The following is a 23,735-nucleotide window of genomic DNA, read 5'->3' on the forward strand; positions in this document are numbered from 1 at the left end:
AACCATCGTACTGTATTGCAAATTTCACATAAAGAACTGATGTCACAAGAGTCGATCCTTGAGTTCTCTGATCATTTTTAATTTCTTACACTTACGTAATAAAACCAGGATAAAAGTTGTCCTCTGGGTTGATAATGGTTATCCACAATGACCAGGAGAGTATCAAGCACCATGGAAACCCACTCTTTCATTGAAAGGAAATGAGGCTGGACCTGTGGAGGAAGAACAATGGAATGATAATGTTAAAAGGCAAACAAACCTTAACAGTATTTCTAGACCCAGGATGCAATCCTCCTCTGAATTAAATACTGTTGTGCTACTACCGAAAAGAAAATTTCATCTGCCTTGGCTACATGAGATAAATAAGTATTTAGCAGATACACAATCTCACCTGTTTCTTAACAGAAAAATAATTTTACCTTTTATGTAAGAATTAGCAGAAGTGAGAGGTCAAGGGTTGCAAAAGAAAACATATCAAGTGCCCTTGAGACTCACTTGTGTTCACTAAATTATAATGAGCCTAATGAGGAAGTTCAAATAAACACCATACCAATTAATCAATTTCTCAAACATGTGGTTTATCATTTCATGTAGGAGGCAATAAACCCACAACTTTTTGACCAACATATCTAGCATTTTTGTCACTATAGTGCTATCATTTTTATAGTTATTACTCAAGAATCACGACAACATTCACCAATCTGCTATATAAATTAGGTAGCAAAATATAGATGTTTTAAAAATATAAAAAATATAATAAAAGCATATAAACACATTAATATGAGAACTCAATTATAAAAATCAGTCATAAGTTCACTAAGACCTGGAGCCAGACAAGGATGCCCACTTCTCTCAGTGCTATTAAATACAGTTCTAGAAGTTATAGCCAGAGCCTTTAGATGCTTTCCCCAACAAACACACACATACACACACAAAATGAAAGAGATACAAATTGGAAACGAGGAAGTAAATGTATTCCTGCTTGCAGATAACGTGCTTTTAAATACAGAGGAACCAAAAGATTTCACTAAGAGACTATTGGAACTCATGGAGAGATTTTATGTTACAGAGTATAAAATCAATGTAACAAAATTAACAGCTTTTGAACATACAAACACCATGGATGACAAACAACTTGCAAGGTGAATCTCTTGCACAATTGGTACAAAAACAAATAACAAAACAAACAAACAAAAAACCACTGAAATGACATCAAATAAATTTAACCAAGGATGTGAAAGATCTCTATAAAGAAAATCACAAAATGCTAAGGAAAGAACCAGAAAAAGACATTGAAAATGGAAAAACTTTACATATTCATGAATTGGAAGAATTAATATCATCAAAATACCCATGCTATCCAAAACAATTTACAGATTCAATACAATCTCAATCAAAACAGCAAGGACATTTTTTTCATACCCAGAAAAAAATTCTAACTTACACGGAAACAGAAAAACTTCAAATACCTAAAGCAATACTAAAACAACCCAACAATCCAGATGCAAAACAATATTAGATTTCAAGACATATTTATAGGATAGCTATCAAAACAGCCTGATACTGGCTCAAAAATTCAACATATATATCCATGCAGCAGGAAAGAAATTCCAAAAAATAATTTATTCACCTATAACCAACAATATTTGTAAAACAAGATGAAATCTACTCCCTGGAGAAAGGACAGTTTCTTCACCAAATGGTGTTAAGAAAATTGGTTCTACATGTGTAGAAGTATGAAGCAAGAGTCAATTTGTATATTAGAATAAAGGATCTAAATCTATGACCTGACACTATCAAACTACTAGAGGAAACACTGGGGAAACTCTTCAAGAAATGAGTAGAGGCAAAGCCTTAAGGAAAAGATCTCTCCCCGCCCCCTGCCAAACACAGGCAATATTAGAAAAAAATAGACAAATGAGGTTACATCAAGCTAAGATGCTTTTACACTGCAAAGTATACACTCAACAAAGTGAAAAGGCAACCATCAGAATTGAAGAAATATCTTTACTAACTAAACAACTGCTAAAGGCTTACTATCCAGGATCTAAACGGAGCTCATAAAACTATCACAGCAAAGCAATCAGTTAAGAAATGGGCAAAAGGTCATGAACAGGCATTTTCAAAGGATGAAATGCAGATAGCCAACAGACACATGAAAATACTCAGGATCACCAGCTGTCCAGAAAAAATGCAAAAGAAAACAATAATCAAGAAGTATCATCTTACCCTAGTTAGAATGGCTATCATCCAAAAAATCAAGAAGTAATAAAACCTTACAAGGTTGCTATAGGGAAAGGTATTTTAATTCACTGCAATGGGTATGTAATTGGTACAATCATTATGTAAAACAATATGGAAATCCCTCAGCAATCTGAAAATAGAACTACCACATGACACACTGATTCCAGTCCCAGGAATTTACCCAAATGAAATTAAGTCAGCATATGAGTTATTTATATCCCTATGTGTATTGCAGCTCATCACAACAGTTTAAGATATAGCATCAACCTGGAATCAACTCAGATATCCATATACTGATGACAGGATAAATAAAATACAGGAGATACACATACACAGTCTTACACACACACACACACACACAGAAGAATACTATGCAGCCTATAAACAATGAAAAACTATGTCGTTTACAAAAAAGAAAATGAATGCAACAGAAAACCATTAACTTTGTGAAATAAGTCACTCCCCCCGAAATAATTTATCTAATATGTGGTATTTAATACAAAATCCAAAAAATGTACAGAAATTAACCAGATAGCTTGTGCTTTGACTGATGCTTTGGGACACTGTTTATTCTCTGTTTTCAGTCCTTGTGGAACTCTGGTCTTTTGACTTTTCACTTGTTCAATTTTGTGGTTAGTGAGGCATTAAACTTGTGATTACAGAGTAGACAGAAATCATGTTTTCGTAAAACTTGAAGGAAAAAAGAAAGCAAGCAATGGACTGAGGAAGGGAGAGAGGAAGAGAGGTGAGTACAGTAATCTTAGAATTGTGCCTATGAAATTAAACTCATGAACTATATCTCTCTGCATTAATAAATGTTTTTAAAATAAAAATAGACAAAAATTATTCATGATCACTAATATAATAATCACTGACTCATGTACTAATAGTACAAAAAAATAAAGGACAATTCAGTGCTGAATATATTCTTGGAATTTTTAAAACAAATAAGGCCTTCACTTAAAGATCTTTAGTTGCTGGCCATATGTAAATTTAATGAATTTTGAAAATTTCAACTTGAATAAAACAATGAAGTCTGGAGTTTGCACTGAGAAATAGCCAAAGACAAAGTCATCAGGAATAAAAACAAAATCCACCTTCAGGGTATAATGTTTGTGTACAGGGTGGTAGGGGCAAAGAAAAATAAGATAACTTGGAACTCAAACTTAACTAGATTTCAAGTTATTATTGAGTTAAATAAGCTGTAAAACTGGTAATTCCGCATAGAAACTAAAATGATAGGATCATAGAAAGAGACATTAAATGTTCAGATTGCAATTTTACTTAGCATGTTGCTCTGCTAAAGTAATCCTGGTTATTTTAAGAAAATGTAACATTTACCTCTAAATAATTTCATCTTTCTTTTCATTAAAATAAAATATTGAGTTTACAGTTAAATACTCATGCATGTTATTCATTGCCTTTGGCTCTCTTTCTACAGGTAACAGACACTTATTTTTTTGCCACACAGTACCTATTGGTTACTAGCAATTGCACCCTCTAGGGAATTACTTGTTTCTTGATTATTCAAAGTTTGGTTAAACACTCAATGAAGTGACCTACTGAATTCTACTCACTTAAAATTATGAATTTTAACTGATCAGCACAAGGACAGTAAACACCTGGAGATGACTGAGTTCCCCGTGACGCAGTCTCCAGGGACGTTTCCTAAGTAACTGCTACCTCGACTTCCCAAGACACCTTGGTTCCTGTTTTTCCCAAAATCCAGTTTTTAAGATTTGCCTTCAAGTCCATGAACTTCCAGATGCCATATTTTTTCCAGTTTTAAAAATGTCTACCATGAAAAAAAAGAGTACAGAGGAACTTTGAGGTACTCCTTCAGCACAAACCAGGCTGAACACCATGGGATAACGAAGAAGAGGATGCTGACCCTGACAACAATGGTTACTAAAATTGAGAGTTTAGTGCCTAGTGGCAGTCTTGCTTTATATATATTTAGTTGATTTAATCTTTACACATATAGTATCTAGCAAGCATCATCATCCCTATTATACAGATAAGACAACAGGTTCTGAAAGAGGAAATGGACCATAGATTTACAAAGCGGAAGCAATAAGATGTAAACATAGGTCTCTCCTATTCCAAAGTCTGTTTTTTAACTGTAGGCTATATTGTCTCAAGACAGTGATAGCTACCACGTAATGGAGCTTAAAACACAAATAAAACTATGCCTTTTTATTTTGACAGAAATGTATTATCTGAGAAAACATACTGGAAATTAACTTTGGCAAGCTTGCCACATGTTTAATTAAGAAATAAATGCCTTGCAAAAATGAATAGGCACTTTGTCATTGACATATACAATTAAAATGCAAAATACTAGTTTTTAGTTTTAGTCTGTAAACACTGCTTATTTATCATTTCTGACGGCACTGTTAACTTATAATAAATCTAGTTAACCTTCCAAGATTTGTTACCAATGATGCAGTCACAAAAAGACAACCACTACGGCATAAAATTGACACCTTCAAATGGAAATGACCACCTAATTGTGAAGGAGAAAGCGAAACAGAAAAACATCAAAGAAGTCAAGGAAGAAACAGGCAGGATAACTTGGTGCTACAAAAAATCACAGAATCTAAACTTGCGAATGCAGGGTCAAACGTAAAGACATAAAATCAAACCCAAACTGGTTTGTGTCACGCTTACTCACCTCCAAGGTCCCATCAGAATCTGAGGAAAGACTGGCTTCATGCTTAGATACGACAACAGCGAGGCTGCTCAAGGCTAATAGTGCGTTGCCTTTCACCACCGGACTTTCTCTGTTTCAAAAACACAAAAAGGAAAAAAAAAATTCAAGATGAGGTTCTGTGATATTAATTGAGAAGAAGACTCATGACATCAAAAAGCACCTCCGTTCCATGACAGCCTCATCAACACAGGTCTTTTGGCTCCCAGATTTCAAAGTTTTTGTTCTTCCTACACCAGTGCTGACTTTAACTCTTCCTAGCAATTCAGTCATTGCAACTTTCTATAAATTAAAAATCCAAGCTCATAGCGAAGCTGCTTCTCCTTAACATCTTTATCTCTTTATAGAACATTGTACTACATAAACTATCTTTTTCTATGTCATTTTTGGCTGACCTAAATTTAAGAAACCTGTTCAAAAACATAACTCAGGACAGTTGCCTGACTAGGCCCAGGAAAACAGAGTAGCCTCTGACTTCTGCCAAGCATTAGTGCATGGACACAGCTTCTCAGGAATCCCTTTGCACAGCCTAGTCTACTTGAAACCTGACACAGAGCAGCCTTCCACAGTAATTATTGCACTCCTCGTTCAGTATGTCAAAACCAGCATTCTTGAAGCAAGTTTGCAAAATCAGAGAGCTCACACAAAATGCAAAATTAAAAAGACTACTTTATATTATCCAAAGTATAGTTTTGTTTTCTTTTTTAAGGATTTATTTATTTTTATTGAAAAGTCAAATATACAGAGAGGAGGAGAGACAGAGAGGAAGATCTGTCCGTTAATTCATTCTCCAAGTGGCAGCAACAGCTGAAGCTAAACCAATTTGAAGCCAGGAGCCAGGAGCCAGGAGCCAGAAGTTTCTTCTGGGTCTCCCACGCAGGTGCAGGGTCCCAAGGCTTTGGGTCATCCTTCATTGCTTTCTCAGGTCACAAGCAGGGAGGTGGATGGGAAGCAGGTACACTGGAAAGGAACTGGTACTCATATGGGAATCTGGCGTGTGCAAGGTGAGAACTTTAGCTACCAGGTTGCCTCACGAGGCCCTAAAGTGTAGTTTTGTAACAGTGACAAAAAGAATCTTATCCTTTGTTTTCAGGATTTAGCACAAAGAAAATTCAATCTATTTCATAAATTAATCACTTGAAAGCATATGTTTACCATTACTACATAATACCAAGCTGAGCTTATACAAGAAAATGTCCAATAAGACAATGATGAAAATCTGATGATTTGTCAATTCTGTCAAAACAGAACTTGGGCAGCAACAGCGCACCCACACCACTGAACTTTAGTTCTCTCCTATAACTCACAGGCTCCAATAACAACAGGGTTTCCAGAACTTGGCTATGAGAATAGAACATGATTTAAATGTGTATATCCAAGACCCCTTCCAGCTTACCCCATTGCAGGACCCGAACAGACAAAAGGGATGAGGAAGCACCAATTTTAGGCAACTACGTAGGCTGCCTTGTTACTCTAGGCAAGTGTTACACTGCTGCAAGAAAAGCAGCCAATAGCTGGTGGGCAACCTGGTCCTTGTTAATGCCAAATCTGTGTTAGGTATACCACTGTGCCAGCATCGCTGCCTTTTTAAAGATATGTAGGGAATTCTGTTCACCAGCATGTGATATACAGCAACAGAAGGCGGGGGACTCCTGGCTAAGACATGCCACAACTGCCTCTTCCTGATGCATGCTGCATGTCACCAGCAGCAGCGCAGACTGCAGATTGTCTAGAGAATGGAATTTGAGACATGTGGAAGTAGGGGCCACTATTGGCATGTTTGACAAGTGAGAAGTGACTTCTGGGGGCTTCCAAGGACCAGGCTACTGTACTCATAAATAGGCAGGGTAACTGAGACACGGCACTTTAGAGGGGGAAAACTCGAGGGCATGTCTGCATCAGTCCAAGACACTCACCCACATGGGAAAACTTGGCTGGGCTACATAACCTTTCCTGCTGCATAGGCACACAGAAAAGCTGAGATTTGAAGTCATGCGTGGGTGGGCTAGGCTGCAATATCCCCACCCAAGAATGTTGTGGCAGGAGGTAGGCCATATTGGGCTAGGTCACAGAATCCTCAGAATGTGAGAGAACCAGATCTAGGCGCAGATTCTGTAGGGGACTAGTAGGCTCATCTCTGTAGTACTGCAGTGGCTACTGGTTTGCACAGGGAGCTGGGGGTGGTGAAGGGCTGAGCCAAGCTCAACCAACTAACTTACCTGAGACTCGAATAAGCTGAAACTGGGAGGAGACCAGGTACTTGCAAGCTGTAGTGCCCACTGGCATGTACAAAGGCCAGGACTGAGGTCAGGCCATGCCCATGCAGGAAAAATACCAGCACATGTGAGATCTGGGGCTGGGAACAGTCCTAGTAGGGGGCAGGGCAGAGCAGGCCAGGATGGGGGTGGGCTGGGCTGCAGCATGTATCAGCATATGTGTGAGCCAGATCTGGGGTCAGGGTAGGGTGAGCTAAGTAAGTTGCAGTATCCAATGGTATGCATGAGTTTGATGGGATGCAATAAATGCAGGGCTAGGTTGAAGCACATGCCAATACATCCAAAAGCCAGCATTGGGGTCAGGCCTGGTTGGGGTTGTTGGAGAGTCTTCATGACTAGGCCATGGCACCCACTTATGTGCATGAAAACTGGGCCTATTGTGAGCAGGGCTGGACTAGTTCACAGCACCCACTGGGTTCGCACGAGTTGTGGCTGGGTGGAATTGACCAGGTAGATGTGTTGGCTGGTACAGGTGATATACCAAATCTGACCCTACACTAACTGGCACACATTAAGAGTCAAGTCTGTGATAACCCTTGGTAAGATTTCTTTGGAGATTCCCCAACTAGATTGCTGGACTCAGAGACTCTAGCCACAGGGACAATAAAAAGGTAAGTGGTTCAACTTTGGAGTGGATTAAATGGGACCAGGCCTCCTCAGTTGCTGATGCCTGTACAGTGGACAGAATGCCCAGATGCTCACTGGGGACATGATGGCCAGCTCATCTAGGCCAGCAGAAGATATCCAGTGTCTCATCGGAGGATGGAAAGCAGAACAGGTTGGACCACTGTCCTGGCCAAGCTTTACAGCAAGTGCCTGGAAATGTGGACGCACTAAGGTGAACTTATTCAGTCAATAGAGCTTCTAAAGATTTTCTCAACTCTGGTGCAGCAAAGCCAATTAAATCCCAGAACTATCAAAAACACTGAAATAACACCCTCAAAACACTCCCAAATCAGGTATTCATCAAATGACTGCTCCCCGTCCCCATCCTTGGGTGCCAATCTAGTGTGACAGCAGGGACACAGGAGAAAAAATAAACTGAAACATTTTCCGCCACCCATATTCCTGTATGCCTTAACCCTTCTCAGCTTAGTCGGAGGCCCAGATGAGTATGGCTCCCTCTCAACTGTGTAAACAATATGGAAAATAAAACTGAAAATTAAAAAAAAGGGGGGGGGAGGAATGAGGAAATCGAAGAAGACGATTTGTCCCCATTTAAGCTTAATACCTCCAGATCCAATCCATGATTGCAAATGAATAGGTATTTCAGTAGATGTCCAAGGTTACTGTTTACAGTAATCTTGCTATTTTGCTTTTTAGCTAGAATGGTACTAAGGGGTTACCATTATCAAATCCCTTCATGTATCTACCTACCCTTCCCTCCCACCTTGGTGATTTATTCAGATCAATGAAGGCCTGCTCTGCAAACTCAGTCATTTCATTCACATTTCCTCAGTTCACACTTTTGTGAAGACTGCCAGTGATTAATAAGATGTCAATATTTATACTGGAGTATGTGGCGGGGGAGAATGAAAAGGAAGGCAGGAGATAAGCAGATAACTCCAACTTAGATTTTGCAACGAGTGCTACTACTGAACTCACATATATGTAATAATAAAATACCCAGAACAAGATAGGATCTGAGCATTCCTATGTATGCTAATAACAAACTCATTTAACAAAAATAAATCAGTGGCAACAGTTGTGGCAGAGCAAGTTATACTACTGCCTGCGATATTGGCATTCCATACAGGAGCCAGTTCAAATTTCAGCTGTTCCATTTCTAATCCAGTTCCCTGATAACACACCTGAAAAAGCTGCGAAAGACAGCCAAAGTGCTTGGACTTCTGCACCAATCCAGGAGAGCTAGATGAAGCTTCTGGCCATGGTCAGCGCAGCCATTTGGAGTGTGAACCAGCAGATGGAAGCATTCATTCTCATTCTCTTTCTCTCTTTTTCTCTCTGTAATTTGGCTTTTCAAAGCAATAAATAATTTTTTTTTAATTTAAAGATTCATTCTTACTGGAAAGTCAGATTTACAGAGAGAAGGCAAAACAGAGAGGAAGATCTTCCATTGGTTGATTCATTCCGTAAGAGGCTGCAATGGCCGGAGCTGAGATGATTTGAAGCCAGGATCCTGGTGCATGCAAGGTGAGGAGGATTTTAGCCATTAGGACACCATGCCAGACCCAGTAAATAAGTATTCATATAATTTAACATTTATTTATTTATTTATTTATTTATTTAGTTAGTTAGTTAGTTAGATAGTTAGTTAAGGATTTAAACAGAAGAAGAGATTTTGCGCCCACTGGTTCATTCGCCAGATCACTGGAATGGCCAGGGCTGAGCCAGGTCAAGCCAGGAGTCACAAGCTTCATCTGAGTTTCTCTCATAGTAGTGGGAGACAAAGTACTTGAAACACCTCGTGTGCTTTTTTTCCAGGCCATTAGCAAACAGCTGGATAGGAACTGGGGCAGCTGAGACTGAAACCAGCATCCATATGGGATGTCAATGTTCCTGGTGGTAGATTTACACACTATGCCACAATACCAATACCTAAATTTTATTTTTAATATTATATCCTTCTTTTTGAATATCCTGAAGCATGTCCTGCTACAAAATGCCAAGGAAATCCAAAGGTTAGAGCTAAAAAGTGCACATAGTTTTAAATCCTCAGTGATCTGAAAATTAGATCTGTAGCTTTTATCCTCTTGCAGAAAACATTTTTATGGTCACCAGAAACAGCTCATCAAATCTTCTAAATCAAGAATATTAAATGACACAGAAAGTATCTTTTTTGCTCTAGAATTCTGAAAGATAATTTAGCCTCAGTTTGAAATTAGAGCTCCAAATTATTCTATTTCAAAAGTTTCACAGGGTTTGTCACACTTATGTAATAACCATTATTGAAAAATAAAGAGGAATAGATTTAAAGTTGCTGGCAATTAGGCCTTTGGCTGCAGTCTGAATATGTATTTGAACATAAATCTTCAAACAGAAAAAATTGGTGCAGTCTACATAATACATCCTTAGACCGAGCTATATTTTTCACAAAGGGACTGTGAATAGCTCCTGATCATCCTCACATTCTCTATATATCCAGCACAATGACTTAGGAGAAGAAGTCATTCATTAGATATTTAGTGAAAGAAATCCAAGGAGGAGCTGGCCAGCTGAAAAATCTACAGCTAGTTCAGCAAAAACATCACCATGTTACTCAAACAGCGACCCCTACCACTCAAACAGCAGTGGCTAATTTGCATAATAAGATGTCAGCATCACTACAGTATTTATCGTGGAAACACCACTAACATTTTAATTAAATTGTCCTTTGCAACAAACTGATGTCATTAACCTAATTAAAAAGCACAAGAAAGGATGCTCCACAAAGGTGCTTTCTTGGGGACCGAGTATTGCATATTAGTAAGTGACCTAATCCTTTAGGAATTTTTACCTTCTGATTCAATCCTATTTAATTAGTAACAATGAAAATAAATTTTGTTCAATGCTCAGGTTTTATCTCCGATTCACCCTGAGACCTTTGCTCAATGCTTGAAAAAAGCTTTCAAATGAGTAAATCAGTTTAATCCGTGGATTCATATTTCACTTCCTGCATTTCACTTATGGCTCTGCAAAAAAACAAGCCTTGCCCTGCCCAGACCAGCCAGTGGCAGCCACGGTTAAAGGACCAGAAAGCTAGGTTGGCAGTGCTGAAGGAAACGGGGAGCGGGTGAGGGGCAGCAGAGTGATTCTTTTACCTCTGCTGCATCACTATAGTGTCAGCCTGTGGACCATAAAATCTCCTGCTCACTTGCAGCCTTACACTGCCAGGATTGGTTTAAAAGATAGGGGCTATAAGATATGTTGAAATTTCTGATAAAAAGGTAACACCATAAGATTATACATTATTTTTCCCCACACAATGCATGTGAGCATACTCTCCTTGGGTATTAATCACAAAGTGACACTCACTTCACAAATCTGAAAATGAATCGTGTGTTGACATAATTTTTTTTTGAATGGGAATTGCAAAAACAACTAGAGAGACAAAATTACAGTGTTTTGCTTTGTTTAACAAAAAGCAGCTAGTTTCTTCAGCATTCAAGCTTTCTGCTGCAAATGCCAAAGCACTGTTTCTAACAGGATATAAGCAGACTGCATAATAGAACAAATTACAAAAGGCAAAGGTCACAGGCAGGCCCACTGCTTCCTATATACCCCCTTCCCTTCAATATACAGCTGAGCTCTTTTCCACTGTGCCTGCAATTCACCTGCAGCAAAAGCAGTTAGCAAGGAGGCCCTTGTTAAAGCTTCTCTGTACTCTGGTTTTCATTTTGTCACAAGTCTTCAGATAAATATATACTTACGTATCAGTGCCTCTCTCAAAAGAGGATTTTCCCTTTCACTAATGTGGTCATACACTGAGATCAACTTTACAATTAAGTGCCTACTCAAGGCATTACTGGTAAGTGTGGGTATTTTGCCTCCAGTTCAGTCAATACTGGACTGGAGTGTCTGGGTTCAAGTCCCAGTTCTATTTCCTCTTCCATTTTCCTGCTAATGTGCATCCCGGGTGGCAGCAGGTGATAGTTCAAGTATTTGGGTGCCTGCCATCCACATGGGAAGCCTGGATGGAGTTTCCAATCCCTGGTTTTAAGAATAACAAATTGTTTAGCTAACGCTAAGGTAGCTTTGTCTTTGCTTTTCAGACAAAACTTATTTAGACACAATATTCTATAACAAAGTAAGGATAAACTATTCTGTAATAAAATATTTATAGATGATACAGGCATTCAGTAACAATACATATGAAGTCCTCAGAGCTAAATGTGCATCTATGGGACACATGTGGGATGTCATTGCAGGGAACAGCTTGAACCACTACAACATATGCCAGTCCTTAAAATCAAAATTTTGAATACATTGAACCCATTACATTAAAGGCATGAAAAAAGTATTACTTTGATGTATTTGCCACTTTAGAGTGAGATTTAATAATCTATTTATAGAACCCACATAATTCACTTTAGCAAGGATTTATTTCTCTTTTGTTTTTCCCTTGAACTAAATTAGTCTTAAAGTACAAGAACTCAACCTCAGTGAATATTAATGTGGAAGTCGTACATTTATCCACTTTCTTTGTTATTTTCAAAAAAAGCACAATGTAAGAAAGGGTAGCAACTCACTTTTTAAAAATAGTTGATAAGCACTATATAACTGAAGTCCCCTATCAGAAGAAACTACATACCTATCACGGAGAGAAAAACATTTATGAAAAAATTTGGTTGAAGAAATAAATGGGTCTTACTTTGCAGCTGTCTTGGTGATCTCATCAGTCAACATGTCTCTGACCCTGTGATAAAGGAGGAAAAAAAGAAATGAGCTTAAAGTGAGGACTCAATTTTTCTTTCTTATTTCTCAATTAATAAGAACCTCTAACATTGCCTTTAGATCTTATTATTGCATATGTAGCATTTTTATAATAATCTGTAATGCCTTTCTTTTATTTGAATAATTATATTAACATCATGAGTTGTAAATAGATGGAAGAAACTCATTGTTTTACTCTAAAAGAATATTTTAAAAGTTTATGGATAATAGAATTTTAAAAAGCTTACTTTGTTATAAAAACTGTGAAATGATGTATTGAAGGAGTTTTCAAAAATTTAACATAATGTGTATTATAAAAACTTATATGTAAATGTCAACTATTTTTGTTCAAAATAAGCTCATTATTTAATTCTATTTTTCAGTAAAATTTTTGAAGTAGCCACTTCTATATACTGGGAATCGAAGATAAATGATGAAATCAGAATGCCCTAGATAATTGTGTATCACAACAAGTACATACCTAGGCATACCTTCACAATTATTTTAGGCAAAATGAGACTAGAAAACTCACCATCATTGACAGAAACAAACTCAGAACAAAAAAGAAAAATATGTATTAACAACATTATGAATAAACATTTTAAAGTGAAAGGTAAGGGCTTTTGTTGTAAGAGAATTTCACTTTCCTATTCCTCAGATCATTTGTAGAAATGGGAAGAGAGGCGACCCTAACTGAGGGGGGAGGTACAGGTACCTCAAAGGTGCGACATTTAATTCCCAACTCCCATTCCTTATCCTTTGAGGTGTCATGGCAGAACCCTCATTTCTTAGAGCACTTTCTTTAGCTTTTACAATTCTACTTCCAGTCCTCTTTCTAAATTACTGATCACTAATTTTCTACCAGTTTTACTGGTTTCCCATTCATGTTCAACACTATAAAAAGTTCTCTTTCCTTTTTACATGACTGCATGCTGCATGATGATCTCACATGCCAGATACACTTATGATTCAAAAGTTTCCCCTCCATTGCTGAACTCTCCCCACTGCACACTCATTTAGTCAATGACCCAGTTGGCATCTCCCATTGAAAGTCCATTCAGGCATTTCAGGACTAGCAAATCCCCAAATCTGATTCCCATCTTACATAGCCCTGCTTTCCAGCAAATGGGAATCTTATAATTTAGTTATTAAGAATCAAAAATCTTCAGGTTATCCTTGACATATTCTTCATTTAACTTACTATCCTTTAAAATCTCTAGGTCCACTTTTGGAATAGACTCAAAATCTATTTACTTCTCAATACTCCTATTGTTGACCCGGTAACCCAAAACACTATCCTCTCTTGCCTGAATTACCATCAGTGTACCCTAACCATGTTTCCGAGGGAATATTTTTAACACAGCAACAGGAATGATCCTTATAAATCACGAGTCAGCTTCGTTGTTTCATATCTACAAAGATTCTCCACAAGTCTCTTGGAATTTTATGCTCAAGTCCCTCTACCCATTCCTTGCTATCTCCATGCAACCTGCACTCCCTTGCCAAGTATATTCCAGGGCTTTTCAGTTTGATGTCACCTCTTCCTGGAATATTCCTCTCTAGATAGCAACTTCACTCACTCCATCACTTCAGGTCTATTTTCAATGCTGTATTGTAAAATAGGTGTTTCTTATCCATCCTGCCTTCATCAACTATTCTTTATCCTTTACCCTAACTTATTTTTCTTCTGCTATTCAAAACCGGTAATATTCCATTAATTTTCTTACCATCTATTTCCATTCACTCAAGCATAATCTTGTTCAAGACAAAGATAGGATTTTATGCACTGCTGTTCCTCTCTACAGTCAACAGTTCCTGCCATGGGGCAGGCATTGTGATGTAGCAAGCTAAGCATGCACTTGAAATGCCAGATTCCCTCACGGGGTTTGAGTCCTTGGTGCTCTACTTCTAATCCAGTTCCCTCTTAATATGCTTCAGAAAGCAATACAAGATGGCCCAAGTCCTTGTGCTCCAACAGCCATGCCGGAAAACTGAAAGGAGCTCCATGGTCCTTGCTTCAATCTGTTCAAAACCAGGCAATTGTGGCCATATGGAGAGTGAATAAGTGGATAGAACACTGTCTGTCTCACCTCATCTGTTTGTACCTGTTCTTCAAATAAAAAAAAAATAGCCTTTCAATTAAAGCTTTGAACAACACATATTATTCTTTTAAAATACATATGTATATTTATTCAAAAGCTACCATTCAGAGAGAGACGTCTTCCTGGCTTATTCCCTTAACAGCCACAACAGATGGAGCTGCGCCATTCTGAAGCCCTGAGCTTCTTCCAGATCTCCCAAGTGGCTGCAGGGATCCAAGCAGGTGGGTTATGCTCTGCTGCTTTCCCAGGCACATTATCAGGGAGCTGAACTGAAGGGAAGCAGCCGGGGTTTGAATCAGTGTCTATGTGAGATGCCAGTGTCACAGGCAACATAGGCAGTGGCTTTATCACAGCCCTGGCTCCAAAAATTAATCTTTTAAAAAAATAGTGCCTGATATATTAAACATAATAATTTGTTTGCAAAGTAATTAATAAAAGGATAACAGATTTGAGATAACTTCAGTGAAGTGAAGATGCTGAAAAGTTCTCATGAACATAGTTTATCAGTATTGCAAGTTAAACTAAATGTTCTAGTTCTGTGTTATTCTTTTTATTTGGAGGGGAGATTTACAAAGATATGGGGAGAAAGGGAAAGATCTTCTGTTCTCTGGCCCACTCCCCAAGTAGCTACAATGGCTGCAGCTGAACTCATCTGAAGCCAGGATCCAGGAGTCTCCTCTAGGTCTCCAGTGCCAGTGTAGTGTCCCAAGACTTTGGACCATCCTCTGCTGCTTCCCCAGGCCATAAGCAGAAGTTGGATGGAAGTGGAGCAGCCAAGACATGAACCAGTACCTGCCCATATGGGATCCTGCTTCTTACAAGGGGAAGCTTAGCCAGTTGGGCCATTGTGCCAGGCCCCATGTTATTCTTAAGTAGATTTGGGAACTAACTCCTTAATACTCTCATGTACCTTCCATGAGTTTCACCCAGCATATATATATATATATATATATTCATAGGTCTTGCTCTATATGCATAAATCAGTGAGTGTAGCAAGTACACCACTACTATCAAATTCTAACTTGCAGAATATAAAACTAAAATGCAACGCAAAAGAAAATAACAAACAGGCAATGAGAGCAAAATTCCTCATCTCTAATCTTAAATACAATTATAATAAAGTTTTATACTGAAACGTTGCTTTTTTACTTAGAATGTATAATTTATTGAATTAAACACACATATAAACAAATTTCTGCTTTTCTGCATATGCATACTTGTAGTATATAAAAATCTAAATCAACTAACATTTAGTTAGGATTAGAGTAAATCTGGAACTGCAGATAAAGTCATGTAGATTCTGGGTACTTTACTTATATTTAGGCAGCTATGAAAATAATCTGACCAGGTGTTCTTCGCAACTCATGTAATAATTTTAGTTGGTTTTAATGTGCCAGACTTACATGTCTCTAGATTATATAGTGGGAATTCCCTAGAAAGAGGCTACCAAAGAAATTTAAGCCCTCACACGGTAACATTGATCCTGATAATGAAGAGATATAGGGTAATCCTTGGCTAAATGTGAGGTAGAATGGCAGTGAACTGAGTGAAAAAAGAAACAGAATTTTTCACTCAAGAACACAAATAATCAGTTACAGAGGCTACAGCTGGGAAGAGACAGGAAAAACAAATCGTTTTCATATTGCATTTGGAAAAATACATACAGTCAACTCCTGACATCTGTAGCTTCTACATCTACACTAAACATGAACAAACTTTCCCCTTGTCATTATTTCCTAAACAATTCACTGTAACAATTATTTATTGTTTATATATTTACACTGTATATTTTCATGTATATATTACATGAAATCTAGAGACAACTTGCTATGTACACGAGGATGTGTACAGGCCATATGCAAATGCTATACCATTTTAGTTAAGAAGCTTTCACATATGCATCATTTGGCATCTGGAGGACCCGAGACAAATTTCCCTCCTACCCTAAGACACTAAGCTATGACTGTATACATAAATTATAAGTAAAACCCTGCTAGTCCACGTAGGGAGTAAGTAGAAAATACAGCTTTCACATCGTCCATAGTTTATCATTCAGGTTCATACAGAAGTTAACACAACCAATATGGAATGCTGTAAAGTGGTTATATTTCTCCTCCTAGTACATTTCCCATGACAAATAATGAGCAGAACAAATATGCATGTACCAGAGCCAGGCTGTGCTTGTTTTGTACTGCACCTCCTCAGCTCCTTCTTTTCCATGTTTCAACTGCAGCTCCAGCTCTGCAATCCTACCCTGCAAAGAACACAGAATAAATCAACATGAAAACCCAGTGGCTAATAATCTTATACTTTTGTTAGGAAACACACATGTATCCTTTCCCAATTGGCTGTAAGTGTCTCATGATAAGACTTGATATCTGATAGATGTTTGAGGAGAAAAGTTCACAACACTGCTAAAGTTATTTCTGCAGTGGGTTCAAAGAATTACATGCTAGAGCAGCTGTATGTTTGGCAAATTCAGTTGACGGAGCTTGTTTTTGGGCTATCAAAAGTACTCCATATTTCAAAGCTTTAATGTCCACATTTATAAAATGTAACTACCATATTTTTTATGGTACTAGCATATCATATTAAAGACAGGTGTTATGGCAAAGCAGGTTATGGCCATTGCCTGTAAAAGTGGCTACCATCCCATATGGCGACCCACATTTGAGTCGCCTATTCTACTTGCAAACTAGTTCCTACTAATGTAGCTAGAAGATGGCCCAAGTACTTGGGTCATTGCTCTGCAGTAGGACACTCAGATGCCATTCCAGGCTCCTGGCTTTGGGTCTGGCCCAGCCCCAATACTGCAGCAATTTAGGGAGTGAACCAATGGACAGAAGATCCATTTCTCCTACTGTCACTCTGCCTTCCAAACAAATCTTTTTTTTTTTTTAATTAAAGAATATTACATGACTCAGAAATGTATCCATTTAGCCTAGTACTTGAAAACAAATAATAACTATCATTACTGCATTTGTTGCCAATAATCAGAAACTTCATCCTCCTTATATTCTTATAAAATTATCTTTTATGAATATACATAAATCTCCACTTGCAATCTGCATAATCTCATGGAATAAAAAGTCCCCCAAAACACAACATCCACAGTGTAGAATTACATGTCTTTATATTTCTCTCTTCTACATGTATACAAACTTGTGTGTTCACTGAGGGAAAGACCTTTTACCCACAAAGCTTTCACATATAGTGCAGTTCTACCACCCAGCGACTAACCCAAGGTTCACCCTTCAGGTATTTCCAGGTGGAATGAATGCTCTGCTATCATCTTGCTTAAATTATTTATAACATTCACATCCATTCCCATCTCCCCATTTTCTAAGATAAAATATTAGCCCTTTCATGCTCCCTTTTGTCTCTTAGAATAGGAAATTAGAGATAAAAATAAATCAAAATATGACTAGAATACAACACAACAGAAAGAATTGAGAAGGGCATGTGTCAATTGGGCAGGGACGCCATTCCTGCCAGGATAAAGGTGGAAAAAGTTAACCTGGGCCAAGAATTCACTAGCGGTTGTAAGATCTGCCACTGGGAGGAGACCTGATAGAGGAGCTTGGGAAACTCCTTTGTCAGGTTGTAATCCCTGCAGGGAAACACAAGAACCAAGGCAAGGAGTACCCCAAACCTTGGTTGGAGGGTGGGCCAGAGCAGTCACTGGCAGATGCAAGAACCACAATGGGGTGCATGAGAGGCAGGGCCAGGCGGCAACACCAGTCAGTTCACACTGTGGCCAGGATGGGGTGCTGACTGGGCTGAGCTAGACTTCTGCACCAACCAGCAGCAGCCGGAAGTGGGGACAGGCTGGACCAAACCAGGCTGAAGCACCCATTGGTGGATGCTGAGGTGAGATGAGCCATGCCAGTCTGGGGGCAGTGTGGGGGGGGGTGTCCGTGAGCCCTGGGGGGTGGGAAGTGTGGAGGGGCCTGCTCCAGGTCTCAGTCTGCTTCCAAAGCAGGTGCTGGATCCTTGAGTCCCAGCGGTGTGGATGTAGCAGACCCAAGTTGCCTGACCCAGGTGTTTGGGCCCACCTGCACAGTAGGTGGCAGATCTGTGAGCCCCAGGGGTAGGGGCGGGATCTGGTGAGTTTAAGGTTGTCTGGCCCAGGAACTTTCCTCCACCTGCACAGTAGGTGCTAGGTTCATGAGCCTCAGGTTTGGAGGATGTGGCGGGGCCCAGGTCATCTGGTCCAGGGCCTTTGACCTGTCTATCAGTTACAGATACAGAGAGGAGAGGGGAGAGAGAGAGAGACAGAGACAGAGAGAGAGAGAGAGAGAGAGAGAGAAAGAGAGAGATCTTCCATGCATTCATTCACTCTCTAGATGGCTGCATCAGCCAGGCTGGGCCAGCCTGCAGTCAGATGCTAAGACTTTCTCCCAAGTGTCCCAACGGGTTCAGGGCTCAGCTGCTTAGACTACCTTGTACCTTGTGCTATTTTCCCAGACCACTAGCAGGGAGTGGGAGCAGAAATAAAACAGGCAGGACTTGAACCAGGTCCGTGTGAGATGCTGGCTTCACAGCTGATGGCCTTACCCACTTTACCACATTACTGGCACCTACAGATTCCAATTATTAATCTAACTATCCTTTTTAATTTTATCACCAGCCCACACAACCAAGAATCTGCTGATTTTTTTCACCTACTCACTGTAGAAACAAAACTACAAAAATTTTGAAAGATATCAGAATAACTTATCTGACCCTGGTTTTAACTTCAAATTATTTTGCAGTTAGTTGAACAACTCAGGACATGAGTTTTGCCAACAACCTGCTTGAGGTAATATTCATAACATTGAAGAGCCCTTTTCTTGAAAAGCATATAACCTAATCACCTCCTTGTTTCAGGAGGGTAGGGTAAAGAGGACTATAAAGGGCTTTTTACCAAAAGGGTCTCTGTACTGACAATCAGCTGCTTTCTGCAAATTTCATCTCAATAGTGAGAACTACAACTACCTCCTCGCATCAACTGCTTTAACTTTACAATTCAGAATACCCAAATTCCTGTGGAAAAAAATAGATACAACTCGAAGCAGACTCCCGTGTTCAGAACTCACACATAGTCATATCCGAATCAGCCTCTAGGAAGTATTGTAGAGCATACCGTTCAGTATAGCTCCTAGTAAGCTTAACTGAATAAAACATGGCTCCTCCTTATGATTAATGCTAGAAAATGTGTTTTGTACCAGATGGAAGTAACTACAACTTCCATGCAAAAGAAACATCTTCCAGCACAAAAATTCTTGACACAGACAAAGAATCTGGCTGTTGCTTCAATACTTCTAAGATGTCATAAATTCTGTTTAAGTGTTTAGACTCATTTCAAGACTCTCTTAATAGTTAAAATACTGTACTTTCAAGTAATAACTGATAGCCTAACATCACCTTATTAATAATCCATGCTTAGTTTCATTTCGACACCAATTCTCAATAAACCTTAGCAGAAATACAAATTTTTACTAGAAATCCAAAGATCCAAAGGTACACATGATTGTTACAATAGTTGAAAGACAGAATAATCAATCTACATTCCCTAAAATAGCAGGCTATTCACAGCTACTTCTGTCCTTTAAAAAGTTAAAAAAAAAAATCCTAATAATAATGATGGTGTTAGGCAAAGCACATTATGCAGTGAGAAGAACTGGGGCTCTGGAACCACACAAATAATGGGTTAAATTCCAGTTCTCTTTGCTGCGTGTTAGATTTTGAGTCATTTGTTTTCTAACATTAATTCCCAATTGATAATCCCATTATTCATAGAGTTAATAACACCTACAACAAAAGATGTCTGTAAAGATCAACTGAAATAATATATGGTGAATATTGAACACATACTAGTTACAGCCATTAAATGCTTGCTCTTATTATGAAAAACAATCATAGAGCTTCTTTTTAATTCAATTGTAAGTCATTTGCAAGAATTACACCATAATCGTATTCAATTGAGCCTTTCTCATACTAAGAACTAAACAAAATTCTCAGTTTATCTGCAGGAGCTTTCCTTATCCAGAAGCATGTTGTCCATCCTTCATTAAAGAATCAAAGTTCTTACAGTGAGAATGCTGGTAGACTTGTTACCCCACACAATTGTGCCTGGTAGGCAGGGATGCTCTGTTCCCTTTTACATTTATATAATGAACACCTGGCCAGTAAAAAAAAAAAAATGCTCCTCAAATGTTTCATGAAGAAAATCTCTGAAAAAATATTTAGGAAAGAACTGACATGAGAAAAAACATAATATCACTGTTCCTGAATAAAAACTGAAGTTGGCTAAGGATGATAAAGAAACATGTGGAGACATGAGTCATTCATTCACTCATTGATGCATCTATTATAAGCATACTGGGTGTCCAGATGTTGATGATTTTTCAAAAGTGAGTAAAGAAACAATGAGAAAAAGAAAGCAAAGTTTCCAAAGGCCTGCCTTTAAAATGCAGATTTCAGTGCAGCTTATAAAGTCACCTAAAACAGCACTACTGCAGTCACAGCAGTCAAGATGCCTGTTGGGACACCTGCATCATACATAGGAGTGTCTGGGACTGACTGCTGGCTCTATCTCTGGCTCCTGGTTCAGGCTTCCTGCTAATGCAGACCCTGGGAAGCAGGGGTGATGTTTTAAGAAGTTGAGTTCCTGCCACACATAGGGAAGATCTGAACTGACTGTGATTCTCAGCTTCAGCCAGGCTCAGTCCCAGCCACTACAGGTAAGGTCTCTCTACCTCTCAAATAATAAGAGTTTTTTTTTTTTTTACATGTAAAAAAAAATAGCTCATTTCAAAAAAATAAATAAGTATATGTAATGGTATTTCTTAAAAAGTATGGCTTGGAGCCTTGTTGAAAAGCGATTTCTGGGCCCCTTCTCAGTTCTAATGAATTAGAAGTTCTTTTTAAAAAATCTTACTTACTTATTTAGAAGTCAAAGTTGCAGGGAGAGGGAGACATAGGAGGAGGGAGAGAGAGAGAGCAATCTTCTACTCATTGGTTCACCCCTCAGATAACTATAATGACTGGGGGTTGGGCCAGGCCGAATCCACAGCCAGGAGCTTTGTCCAGGGAGGGGCAGAAACAGACAAGAATAGTGTGCATAAAAGCCAAAGGCAAGGAGTAGCACATGAAATTTGCGAAATCTAAGGATTTAGCAAGGCTGTAATATAAATTCCTGGGAGAAGTGTTAGAAGATAAGACTGGAGATACAAGTAGAAGGCAGGCGTAAGAAGACAATGAGCAAGGCATGGCATGTACTCAAGTCCAGGTGCTGAGGGACTGGCAAGTGAGGACCATGAGAAACCAGCATGGCCAAGGGTACAGAGAATCAGGAGGGAGTTCTGAGTGGAAAGCACAGATTTGGGGTTCATCAACACTTCAAATTTAAGTGTAGTTACCTATGTAGGTCTTTTAAAAAACTTTAAAAAGATTTTTCATCTTCACTCTTCAAATGGCCACAATAGGTAGGTCTAGGCCAGGCTTCCCCTCCAGAAATCTGGTACTTCACCCATGTTTCCCACAGGCATGCTAAGTGCCCAAGTATTTGGAGAATCTTTTACTGCTTTCCCAGTTGCATTAGCATGGAGCTAGATTGGAAGTGGAACATCTGAGACTCAAATCAGTGCTCCAAAACAGGACACTTGTATTGTAAACATTGGCTTAACTTGCTGTGCCACAACACCAGCCCTTATCAATTTTTTGAGAAAAAGCAACCATTGCATTTTTGGATGGTATTAGTTTCACAAGTAACTTTATATTAAATATATATATATATATATATATAAAATAAATTCTGAAACAAATAAAACCATTCCTCCAACACAAACCATCCTATGGTTTTCCTACCTGCAAAACAGCATGATATGCTCGATTCATATATGCAAGCCAGGCCTGTGGAAGGAAAACTGCCCGATGCCACTCCGAAAGCTGGATGTGAACCTGTGGGGAAAATGTCCCCAAACATGTTAGACTTAACAGACTTAAAACAGAATAAAATTAGAGCTACGTAATCCATTCCTTCTCTCCATTTAAAGTAGACTGTAAAACAAATCAAATCAGTTTAGGATCAGAATCACAAATAATAGCTTTTGGATATTTCCAAACAAGAAGAGTTTAGAGTCTTACAAACCTAAAATAAAGAAAACCTAGAATTTTCTAAGTTAAAGCAAATAAAATCCTACATTAGTCAGTTAAAGTGTATGTGCAATACAAAAATGTCTATGAAAATTCAGGAGAGATTCTCTAATGCCTGTAGCCAATGTCAATTTACTAGTATTGTCTAGCAAATCTTCCTAGTAATTTTAACCAGAAGTAAATATAACTCATATCCTGCATTTTCAATGTGACCATTTCTGAAGCAATAAACATAGATTGCCAACAGAAATATCATGTTGTGTAGATGAGCTTGCAAATGAGCACAGCACAGAATAATCGTGCACACCACCAAATAAATACCCTTTATTCAGTGTGGGTAAATAAAAGAAGAAATGATAGATGCCAACATGGAAACCCTACTTCTGAACAGAGGCCCAGAAAAAACATTTGCTTTTCACACTAATGTCTGTTTCTACCTATTACTGGAAGGCTATTTTGCAGCAAATCTTCCTAAGATCTGCATCTGCTGAAGAAAGATGTCTCAAGGAAAACAATTGTAATGCATCACATTTCATGCTTTCCATAACTCATCTCATTGAAACTCAAACAGCTAAACCTTTAGTCCATGTCCTACATACTACAGAAGTAAAAATACATGTGTACATGCAGCAGAATCAGGGTAATTAGCACTCAAGGACATTCTATGGTCTCTTGTGATAAGGACAATAACAGCTTCCCTGAATTTCGTGGGTTTCGATGGCCTCTGGCATCTTCTTTAATCTCAATCTGAGTAGGGGTCTATTGTGTGCAGGGTACCAGAGAGAATGTAAGGATTATCTGTCAACCTGTGTCTGCAGAGACCTTTCAAGCTGGGAGGGAACAGACACAAATCGATCATATGGGGGAAAATAGAGGAACCTGTAGGGAAGA

The 23,735-nt window shown here is 38.6% G+C and overlaps 1 protein-coding gene across 3 annotated transcripts in view; it reads right to left on the reverse strand.

Moving 5' to 3' along the window:
- Positions 1 to 23,735, reverse strand: part of FOCAD (focadhesin) — a 232,601-nt gene that overhangs the window by 44,751 nt on the left and 164,115 nt on the right. For all 3 annotated transcript variants that reach the window (XM_040963884.1, XM_040963886.1, XM_040963883.1), the window contains 5 exons: positions 22,557 to 22,649; positions 16,871 to 16,959; positions 12,542 to 12,586; positions 4,919 to 5,027; positions 96 to 212 (listed from right to left, as the gene is read on the reverse strand). In XM_040963884.1, coding sequence (XP_040819818.1) covers positions 96 to 212; positions 4,919 to 5,027; positions 12,542 to 12,586; positions 16,871 to 16,959; positions 22,557 to 22,649 — 453 coding nt within the window. The remainder of the gene's footprint in view (positions 1 to 95; positions 213 to 4,918; positions 5,028 to 12,541; positions 12,587 to 16,870; positions 16,960 to 22,556; positions 22,650 to 23,735) is intronic.

This window comes from Ochotona curzoniae, unplaced genomic scaffold, assembly GCF_017591425.1.
Source record: "Ochotona curzoniae isolate NIBS_2020 unplaced genomic scaffold, NIBS_Ocur_1.0 scaffold_3208, whole genome shotgun sequence".
Lineage (NCBI taxonomy): Eukaryota > Metazoa > Chordata > Mammalia > Lagomorpha > Ochotonidae > Ochotona > Ochotona curzoniae.